The sequence below is a fragment of the Bradysia coprophila genome, unplaced genomic scaffold (genome assembly GCF_014529535.1).
Source record: "Bradysia coprophila strain Holo2 unplaced genomic scaffold, BU_Bcop_v1 contig_235, whole genome shotgun sequence".
NCBI classification, from domain to species: Eukaryota; Metazoa; Arthropoda; class Insecta; order Diptera; family Sciaridae; genus Bradysia; species Bradysia coprophila.
Window position 1 is genome coordinate 3738597 of NW_023503496.1, and position 11693 is coordinate 3750289.

Consider the following 11693-nt stretch of genomic DNA (forward strand, 5'->3'; position numbering starts at 1 on the left):
AATTAGTGCTCAATTAGTGCTGCAAAATGACACCACTCACACTATTATGAGTTGTCTGAGATCCGAACACTACCGAAAAAACTAATGAAAATTTCGATTTTTTCTTACTTTTGTATAGGATTCTTTCATAACTCATGTTTTACTAATTTAGAACTTGGAGCACTTTTAAGTGCTCAATTAGTGCTGGAGAATGACACCAACCCCGCAACAGCGTGTTGCCAGTAGACCGGACACGGGTGAAAGAATAGAAAAAAATATAGTGCTTTGGCACTTCGTGTTGCGTCAATGAAAGCTTTGAACATTACGCCCTAACAAACACAGATTTCGTTTTAAATTATGTTTTGTAATTAATAGTAAACAGAAAAGATTTATTTTCAATCATTTAAATATAAACAAAAGTATTAAAGTGCAATATTTTGATGAAAACTCTCGTGAAAACTACTCCGAAGGCTTCTCGTTGTTTTTATTGGTGTCTTCCACCAACTCCTGGTGGTACAAACGGTAGAATGACTCGAAGCCATGTTCGGAAATTTCAAAGCTCTACGGAAGTAATTTTTTAGTAAATCATTCCAGAGTTAAATCAGACGAAACTTACTGTTGAATTTCCACTTTGAATTGTATCATCGCGCAAAACTTGCGAATTTACACTTACTTCTAACAATGAATTATCTGGGCTCATCGAATGTGGTGGATCGTGTAAATTATCACCGGGCGATTTCTGATGCTCGTTTGGAAAATCATTACGGATCTGCTTTGAAACTGGTATGTCGTGATCGATGTCGATAGAACTTTTGTGTAGACATTTATTTTGAACATCATTAGACGCGCCCGATTTTATGTACATAATGGAGTGTACTACCACATTCGCATTAGGCGAAATAGTGTATGACTTCGACCGATAATCGTCGAACATTTCCCATTTATTGTTTATCCGGATAGCAGATGTGTAATGACCAATGTCACACTCCAGAAACGGTGGCTTGAAGATTATCAATCCAAAGAGCACATACTTGTTGTTAAAAACATTCAAAACGAGTGGAACATCTTTTATTTGAAAAACCGCTGTTTCTTCAAAATCCGACGCAGAGTAATTGGTACAGCTTGGCAACTGTAAGAGAAACAAAACAAAAAGAATTTTCGTAATATTGTTAATATCAATTAATGCAAATGTGAAGTTATGCGTTAGAGAGCTATGATGATGTGCGGATGTGCCTAAAGCTTAGAAATAGCATTCTTACCTCAATAAAAAAATGTTCACTAAATTTTCTTTCGGTATCCAATATGTTCGAGCATTCGCACAGTATGTAGACTGGGAAATTACTTATAATTCCAATTTCAAGATTTTTCATGTCGTTGTTGTACACGTTCGAATCGACACCGACAATTGGGACTGATCTTTTTTGGAAATATTCGCATGACAAGCACTTTGATGTCTCACTGTAGCTCGGAGTGTTCTTAAGAACGTTATTGAGCATGGTCGTTAACACCATTTCGAAAGAGCTTTTGTTGTACATGTTGTGGAGAAGCGAGGCTCGTAGGTTGTTAACCCTTTTGAGATTGGAACTGAAAGAGGAGTTACACGAAATAGACTTCATTTATCAATTTCGGCCTATAAAAACAGTTAAACTTACTTCTTAGCCAGCAAAATTGCAATCTCGAAAATAAGATCCTGGCTCTCTTCGCAAATCTTTCTAAAATGTTCGAAGTATGCGTAGGCTCCGGCTAAAATCTAAACAGAAGTTATTGGTATAGGTTAACCATCTAAAAGCAGTTCTTAGTTTTACCTGCGCTATTGAGTCAAAGCAACATGTATTTCCTACAGCTACTGGAACTTTGTTCACACGGTGCACAGTCTTAGAAAGATTTCCGTTGGTCAAGAAACCCAATTTTACTTTTTTGTTAATGTTTGTGGTAAGGTCCCAGTATGGAGATGGCTTTGTGTAAATACTTCTCTTCGTCTTCTTCCGCTTGCACCACTGCTCCTTATGGTTCAACTCTTTGTTAATGTTTTCGCAATTCGATTTTTCCGGTTCATTTGTCAGTGTATCCGGTCCACGATGTGTATTTTTCGGTATGGCTTCTGGTGGTCTTGAAGACGTTTGCTTCCTCGATGCCTTTTTTTTTGTCAGCGAAAATTCATTGTTCGTACGTGCGTCGTTTAGTTTCTTGCGGAGTGATTGCCTTAGTGGCTTCGCTTTAACTGTAACCTTAGCAGGCGGTTTTGTCGGTGGCTTCGCTGAGTGTTCTTTTCCAGCTGATTCTTTCTTTGAACATGTGATACAGATCCTGTTTTCGCCGTAACCCTCTTCTTGCCCGATTGATAGTGAACAGCCTGGTAGTATGTGAACGTTTATTCCACATTTGTAACATTTATGAGCTCCACCCGGAACATCGTTGTTCGCACAAGCTACGCAGGTAACTTCAACACAATTGTCATTTGAATCATCTTCTCCGAAGTCAACAATGTTATGTCCTCTATCCGAATCGGCGTCCGATTCAACCGTGTGATCGTCGCTGCACTCACCGTCAACCGTTTTAACATATTTCTTTGAGGCGATTTTTACCGCTCCATCCAACATTTCTAAATGTTTCTGAATGAAAACGTCTACTCGACAAGGTATTACATCACTTAACGATGATTTAACATTCTTAAAGTCACATTCGACGTTAGCGCTACTACTCGTTTCGTATGGCGAATTGAAAATTGGGCAACACATTGCCGACCACAGCAGTAGAAGTTTGCAAATTTTTCGAAAATGTACTGCGAAGCTAGGGTTAAACATCAAATTGTCACGATCACCATCGTCGCAATTCTTCACTATGAGCTTAGCTTCGGTTTCGATTTCCATGATCCAGGTGTTGAAAGTAGATCCAACTGCGTCTACGAATTCAAGCAGTTCCTCTCGGCTAGCATTTATAATTGCATCTTCTTCTGATATTTCTGGAAGATCAGGCTGATCAAAATTGTTTACAACCAATGTATGTATCTCATCAGTTTCCTCTACGCCTTTTATTTTTCGAATAATCGACCGTTTGAAAATTTCACACGGTGTGTCATTGCCAGTGTCGGATGAACATCCTGAAAACACAATAAAACGCAACATTTACTCACAAATTTCTTATCATAATTTGAATAGCCGTGAATGACTATGTACGTGCATTCCTTTTTCAATCAAATGCAATAAGGCACCTTGCTCACCTTCGGTCGTTGACATCGCAATTACCAGAACTTCTAAAATATGCTGTCGTGCTCGCTCTAAATCATTCATCTTCAGCATGAGTGCCACACTTCTTACAAAGAAATCTTTGTGTTTGAATCGGGCCGTCTTTAATGGTTGGCAGCTGGTCACACTCTTAATAAAATGTGCAATGTCGATTCGTATGAAGCAATTTGGGATTCTCTCTTCGTTTCCATTGAGAATGTTAAACAAGCAATTTATATATTCAACCATAGACGATTTTCGCCCGAATGACTGTACGGCTGCTCCCAGTAGAGCTGGTGACATATCAGCGGTAAATTCATTGGGTATGCTTCCGCCTAATCGTTGCCATTCATTCATTAAATACTGAATGAAGCACATATCCTGTTTTTCGGTTAATGCGGAGGCAATGGAGACTTGATAATCGTCTGATATTGCAAATGAATAAAGAAATATATGAGACGACAACTTTCCACCAGGGCGTTCTGAAAAGGATGTGTTTTTATCAGATATTGTAGCTTGATCAGAAACTTACACGCACACATACCCAATTTGTGAGCAAGTCCTCCTGTACTATCGCCAGTAAGTTTTGTGTAAGGATTAGCCCTCTTATATGCATTGAACAGTCGTAATTGGTTTGGACTTATGTAAATTACAACAAAAGGACTAATTCCAATCAAATGAATTGTGTCGGTATAGCAATTCATTGCTTGGAAATACGTAATCGCTGTGTAAGGGCACGAAGAAATTTTCTTCATAGCTTTTTGTCGCATCTTTCCACAGCGGATTGCATTTAAAGAAAATTGGCGGCCTTTTGGATCCTCAAACATTGTCATATCTCTTCCCATTTGTTGGTGCAAGCTTAGCGCGGTTTTTGTTGAAGAAAATACTGACGTCGCTTTCTCGCCACTATTTCTCACTGTTTTTTGGTCATTCATCGTATGCAGTTTCTCATTGAAATTAATTATAGAAAAACAAAATTTTACAGAGTCACTTTCATTTTGGGGTTTTTCTTTAACAAAGCCGGTGATACTAGCACCACAATTTACACATTTTCCAGCAATAGTGACGTAAAATGACCCTTTCACATAAACTTTATTCCTTTTAAAGGAAAAATTACAAATAATGTTTTTTCGATGGTTCGAAATTTTTTCAAGTAAAACATTTGTCCAAACACCAGGTTTCAACACGAGATATTGCCGCCCATGTCCTTTGTAGTAATTTCCGTTTAAAGTTTCGTAATTCTTTGGAATAGGTGCTATTGTCTTCCACACTTCAGCGGAGAGGTGAACATTAAAATTTATGCGGGGAACACTGGGGTTTGACATAATTGAATTATCGAAAGAATCATCACAGTCCATTTCTATTGAGATATTGTCATTGTCACATTCATAGTCTTCAATATCACTTTCGCTTCCGTTTTTACAATCGTCAAACCAACGTAATGCAGCCGAGTAAATCGATTTCGGATTAGTTTTAGTCAAAATATTATCATTTAAATGCTTCCAAATTATGTCACTTGGCTTCACGATTTTATTATCCTGAATAATTTGGCCTTTAAACGAATCAAATGTTTTTTTGTACTCTTCGCGAGTTACTTTACCGCGACGTCCGGCCATTACGGCCACTCGAGAAAAAGTAAATACTGAAATTCTAAATCAATGTAGATACTCGTTCCTATTCGTAAGAAGAAACTGCCTATTGTCCTAAATAGTTCACACATTTAAGTGGCTAAAGTATGTATTAGTAAGGTGTTAAGCACAAATACAGTAGAATGGGTCTGTTGAAAGTAATTGCCTATTAGTCGTTACATGTCCTACAATGAAAATATGAAACAGCATCACATGGAACGTACGTCTAAAGACTACCGTTGATTAACACTAACAGACCATATGAGTCTAATAATACAACTTTTATAAAGTGGCTATATAAACATAATCTGCACCGACTAATTGAGTAGATACTAAGGATTGAAAATTGTCAGCCAACAATATATTGTTTGTGAGGTTGGTCAATCCTCATCACTGATTCAACATTTTACGCACAATAGCACTGGCGAATAAACTAAAATACTGTTGTAATTGTTTTGAACAAATTAATATTGCTGAAACGAGTTGACTCGACGCTAACATCAGAAACATAACAGAGGAAGAAAATTTGACTAATTTTTTTCACCCGTGTCCGGTCTACTGGCAACACGCTGTTGCGGGGTTGGTGTCATTCTCCAGCACTAATTGAGCACTTAAAAGTGCTCCAAGTTCTAAATTAGTAAAACATGAGTTATGAAAGAATCCTATACAAAAGTAAGAAAAAATCGAAATTTTCATTAGTTTTTTCGGTAGTGTTCGGATCTCAGACAACTCATAATAGTGTGAGTGGTGTCATTTTGCAGCACTAATTGAGCACTAATTAGTGCTGTGAACGATACATTAGTAAACTTCGACTGAAAAAATAATTCCATACAAAAACAAGAAAAAATCAAAATTTCGACCAGTTTTTTCAATTGTGCTCGGCCTCCTGGTAAGCTAGAAACCTGTGGTTGGTGTCAATCGTCAGCACTAATTGAGCACTAATTAGTGCTTTGCGTTTCTTGTGAATAAAATGTGAATTAAAGAGTGATTCCATACAAAAATGACGAAAAATCAAAAAATCACTTTTTAAATAGTCAGTGCTGGGTCACCAGAACAGCACTAATTGTGGGACTGGTACCATTCGATAGCACTAATTCAGGCGCAACTAGTGCCGTTAACCCCAACACAGCACTAGGAAGTCGGGGGGCTGGCGACATGCACCTTGGTTTTCAAGGGTCGGGAACGCGTTTTCGGCTGTAGCTTAGCTGTATTGAAACCTACAGAGGCGTGCGATCAAATGAAAGGTATTCGTAACACGATTCGAACAAAAAAATAATTAAAAAAATCGGGGCAGATTCGTTTGAGCTAGAGTGATTAGAGTGACCAAATTTTGAGCTACTCGAGCGTAGGATGAAAGGACTAATATTTTTTTGGGTTATGAGAGATAGAGAATTACTTTCTTGGGCAAAGTCTCAGAGTTTTACGAGTAGAACAGAGGGGCATATGTGAAAAATGTCGAAAGTTGGAAATGGGTGGGTCAATTATGTTTTTAGAGGTATTTCTTGAATGGTGACAGATAGAGAGTTACTTTCTTCGGCAAAATCTCAGAGTTTTACGAGTAGAACAGAGAAGCATATGTGAAAAATGTCGAAAGTTGGAAATGGGTGGGTAAATTGGGATTTTGAAGATATTTCTTGAATGGTGGCAGATAGAGAATTACTTTCTTCGTTAAATTTTCGATTTTCGTCTAATTTTCGAATTTCGTCAAATTTTCGAATTTCGTCGAATTTTCCAATTTCGTCAAATTTTCCAATTTCGTCAAATTTTTGAATTTCGTCAAATTTTCAATTTTCGTTAAATTTTCGAATTTCGTCAAAATTTCGAATTTCGTCAAAGTTTCGATTTTCGCCAAATTTTCGATTTTCGTCAGATAAATTTTCCTGCTTGTCTGTTCCTGAACATTTGCCACTTTGCGACGCAAATTTTTTTGGTAAAATTTTGGTTGTTTCCAGTCAAATTTTTTTTGGTAAAAATTAATTGGCAGATGATGAGAAAAACTAAGCCAGCTTGTTTGAACTAAAATTGGGTGTAAATTTAATTTTTGCGTAACGAAGCTGAAAGCGTCAACTCTAGCGATATCATTCATTTTAGAAATTGTACTTCAAAGACTGCGTCACACTTTTCTCGAAGAGATTTTTGTTGGGATTCATATAAGATCTTCGTTTTGGCAAGGCTTACCTCATCCCAATTGTGAAAACGTGTATAGTTTCGTGAATGGTTCCTTTTGTGTCGCACTTTCATGTTTCTGGTGCCGAGTCGCACTGCTCCTAGCATGAACACAGAGCCTACGCCGGATTTTTTCTAAGTTAATGCTAGGAGCAGTACCTTGCAAAAAACCAACAATTTCGTTTTTCACAGTTTTTATTTCAATTCGAATCAAACAAATTCAAATTCCTTGTCCATTCCTTAAATTCGCTTAAATTGCATATATCGGAACAACTTCATTGGTGAAGGATCTGCTGACACCTGCAGCTGGTCATTGAGGATCGAGACTCTAACATCACCAACCGAACAAAATGTCTTAGCCCGAAATCTCATTACACAACGGTTACCCGCAAAGCAATAGTATGGACAAGGATCGACAAAATTTTCAACGTAAAATGTTAGTCGATACACTTTGTCGGCTTTCATTTGGACGCCGTTTTTAACAAACGAAACTCTTGGACCGTCTTCGGCATTGTCCGTTACTGAGATACTGCATAATGGATACTGTGGTTCATCGTTCTCGGCTATGCTTATGTTGAAGGTGTGTTCTTCCTTAGTTTTCAGCAATCCCCGCCGGAAAATGTCGTTGAAAAATATTCGACCCAAAACGAGGTCAACATTTGTTTGCAATAGAATATAGTCCTCGGCCTTCAGAAAGTAAGGCCTAAACGGCCAGCCTCGACTGATAAAGAAGAATACTGGAGTGTCATTCAACATATAGAGCAGCGGACCGCATCTTGGCTGTCGTTTGAATATTGTCGGTACTATAGCGTAAATGGACACTGGACTTCTGACTTCCTCCAATTCATGCTTTTTGAACATCTTCACATACAATCGATTTTTCAGCACTTTCTTAATCTCTTTCCTTTCCATCGTACGAAAACGAATCAAATGGAAGCAATCGTGATCCGGTAGCGCCTCTTTAGCACCAAGTGCATTTCGTAAGTGCCTCGGATTGTTTTCGTTAAGTCCCCTTCTGCAGCAAGATTTTTTTGCCCATGCGATACAAGTGAGGAAAATATCAAATTCATTGCACTGTAAACCATCCATTTCCAAGATACTTCGCAAAGTTTCCTGGCTACAGTCCAAAAATTCGGCTGACTGGAGAGTTTCGTACGGCGACTGCCTGATTTTGTGTTCAAAAAGTTTCTGGAATCTTTGATTTTTGAGTGTCATGGACATCTGGTAGCCCCATAATATTTCACTAACTGACTGACTTTCACTCGCTAATTCAACACATCCATTCAAATAACCCATCATGCCATATCTATCGGCCAGTTGGGCGACACCATTCGTATTTAGAAGCGTCAGGTTCACGTCGACATTGGAGAAATAGAAAAATTGCAGAAACTCTTCGAATTCACTGTACGATGTGTCATTGACGACTATCATTTCCTTTACGGGCAACGAACAGAAGAACATGGCATAAAACACTTTGCTTTCGTTTGCTAAGATGTTTCTGTGTGCATGCAATAACTTTGTCGTTTTACCGTTTTGCACAATAGCGAATTTCACGTCGGCACATTTCTCTTGCAAATATAAACTCGAAATCGATTCCGGTGCAGTCACACTGGCCATTTTTTTGGAAAAATTGCTTGATTACACCCGAAACAAAAATCGATTTGTTTACACACAACGCACACGGTACACTGTTGTACAGGATGGAAAATTTTCACGGAAAACGTTTGGTTCGTAATAGACTGTTTGAAGAGAGTAAACAAAAAAAAAATTCGCTCACGCACTCACGCAGGGGTTAAACTGTTGTAAGGGAGAACGAAATTATTATGAATGAATTGTAATGCCTTGTTTGAAACAGTCTCTTATTTGCCCAAGCAAATTTATGTCATATACAGATACAAATTTAGGATTATTTTATAAACATTCAGACTTTAATAAAGTATAAATGGTGCTTCGAAAAAACAAAAAATTAATTCACTAAATAAATTTTACGAGTACCAATTCGCACTGTTGCGCCTTCTGCACAGTTCGCTTGGCTAGCAACCACACATTGCAACGTTAATACGTCAAACAGTGTTCCCTCGCTGCACTCTAGTTCGTATGAAACTTCATTAACACATAAAAAATAATTCTGACAAATAGTTGGATGTGGTATGTTAACCGGAAGAGGTCCAGATGGACATTCGATTACGATTGGTTCAGGTACCTGAAATGTTAAAAATTACAAATTTACAAATCTAACACATGACCACCCTACGAAAAGTAACATTACTTCGCACTTTGCATCTTCCGGTCTTTCGCACCTTTGTCGCTCCTGATTCCAATGTGTGCGTGGTGCACACTTTTGTAATTCTAGATTGCCACCTTGGCACATATAATACCTAAAGCGAACAAACATTTGAAAAGATTCTAAAAAAAACGTCATGGACACAATTACTCTTCACAGTTTTCATCATATGATGGATAAGTAACGATATTTTCGATACCACCATTTAGTGGGCATAGCTCACGCGTACAAACAGTTTCCTCTTGTAGTGCACATAAAGCTATTTCAGGATCGAAAACTAATCCCGGAGCACATGTTCCAATTCGGTGTTGTCCTTCGATGCAGAAATTATATTCGGTACAGCTTCCGGGAACTTCCCATCTCGAAATTCCCCAATATGGACATTCGAAATCATCATTTGTACATGGTGTCAAAGAAGGTCTGTCACATATCTGCAATTCTTTATTAAAATTGAAACTCAAGTCACACTGCCTCGGCACTGCAATGCCATTCACACACTCGAAGTATGAACGACAACCCGTTGGATTGTTAATGAAACTACCATCAGGAAGACCGTAGCAAGCATCTAGTCGCTGTGGTTGGGTGGGATCTACTGGTTCCGGATCAACTGGTTCCGGATCAACTGGCTCCGGATCAACTGGCTCCGGATCAACTGGCTCCGGATCAACTGGCTCCGGATCAACTGGCTCCGGATCAACTGGCTCTGGATCTACTGGCTCTGGATCTACTGGCTCCGGTTCCGTATATTCACAAGCATCATCGGTGTCTAGAAGACACTTCCGTTCTTCATCTTCAAAATAGTGACCGGGGTCACACTCTCTCGGAACTGCTTCAGAATCAGACGCTTCACAATGCCAATAAGCACGACAGCTCGTAGGATCATTGACGGACCACGGGAATATTGTAAATTCAGAACAGTCAACTGAAGTATCTTGTGTTTGTACATGTGCAGTTCTAGCAAGGACCAGCGTCAACAAAACTACCAACACTAGAAGTATAAGAAAAACAAACATTTGTTGAACTTTTGCATTTCTTTTTACGTAAATCTTAATGGGGACGAGCGGCAAGGTAATGACGCTCGGCTGCTCATTACGAAAAGCGCAACTAATCAAAGAATAAAAAAGATTGAGTACTAATGATACCGCAGATATTTCACTACTGATTTAAATTTTTAAGTAAAAATTTCACTATCTAGCAATGATCGCGTTTTTCAACCGAGAAACCGTAGAGAACTTTAAAATAATTTCAAAAATATAAGTTCGTTAAAAGATAACCATCACTGATTTTAATTCATCCAGCAACATTTTCAAATTAGTGATACGCTCTAAATAATTAACGAACACATACGTACTCGCGAGTGTTAAAAATATCCCCGAACTCATAATTAATAAGATCCTTTTCATTGACTTAATTCATCGAAAAGTTCAGTATTCGACCAACGTCTGATTTCAACTAACTTATCTCAACAGAATTCGCTTTCTTAAATATATCTTCCATCTAACAGCAATATCAAACAATGTCAAAAGATTAAACTTTATAATTAATCAGTTTTTTAGATTCGTGAAAAATAATACATTTTTTGACGAAAGTAGAGCGTCTAATTTTCAATTAGTGTGGGAAACTCACTGTCCAAATTCTTGTGACAATATTTAGCTATTTACTCGTATTTAATTGGCATTTACCTCTGAAATAACTTCAACATTTGCTGTACTAACAAAGTCCATAAAATATTAACTTAAGATCGGGCCTGATAGAACATGTGAAATAGAAAAGGAGGAAGTCTCAGCAGCAATCTCCTCACTCAAAAACAACAAAGCTTCAGGTCCGGATAATATACCAGCGGAACTGCTGAAAATGGGTGGTGAGGAATTGGCAAAGGTGATTTATGAATTAGTCGTGCGAATATGGAACGACGAATAGTTACCGGATCAGTGATTAGATAGTGTCATTTTACCTCTGCACAAGAAAGGTGACAGGATGATTTGCGAAAACTACCGTGGTATTGCTTTGCTTAACACGGCGTACAAGGTTTTTGCTCGAGTGTTATTCGTTAGACTAAATCCACGGGCTGAGGCGGTCATTGGAGATTATCAAGGCAGATTCAGACGAGATCGCTCGACAACTGACCAAATATTCAACCTTCGTCTGATTCTGCAAGAGGGAAGGGAATTTCAAGTCCGGACATACCATCTTTTCATCGACTTCAAACAAGCCTACGATAGGACCAAGCGTAGAGAAACAAAACTGATTCGTCTTGTGAAAGCGTCACTGAAGGGCACCAGATGTCGTGTCAAGGTGCCAAAATTTTTTTTTACGTTTTTGCTGTAAGAGAAGGGCTGAAATGTATCCGGTTACAGACGGGAGTAATAGACGAATGCGATGTGTTGTGTTCGGATAGTCGTTTAATACTGA

General features: G+C 38.3%; 1 protein-coding gene across 1 annotated transcript; it reads right to left on the reverse strand.

Moving 5' to 3' along the window:
- Window positions 1–8901: 8901 nt before the first annotated feature.
- LOC119077499 (protein piccolo-like) lies at window positions 8902–10785 on the reverse strand. Its single transcript, XM_037184724.1, has 4 exons — window positions 10633–10785; window positions 9432–10269; window positions 9267–9375; window positions 8902–9200 (listed from the first exon to the last, which is right to left on the reverse strand). Exons 1-4 carry the CDS (start codon window positions 10682–10684, stop codon window positions 8964–8966), a joined length of 1236 nt encoding a protein of 411 aa, XP_037040619.1. The 5' UTR covers window positions 10685–10785; the 3' UTR covers window positions 8902–8963.
- Between the last annotated feature and the right edge of the window lie 908 nt (window positions 10786–11693).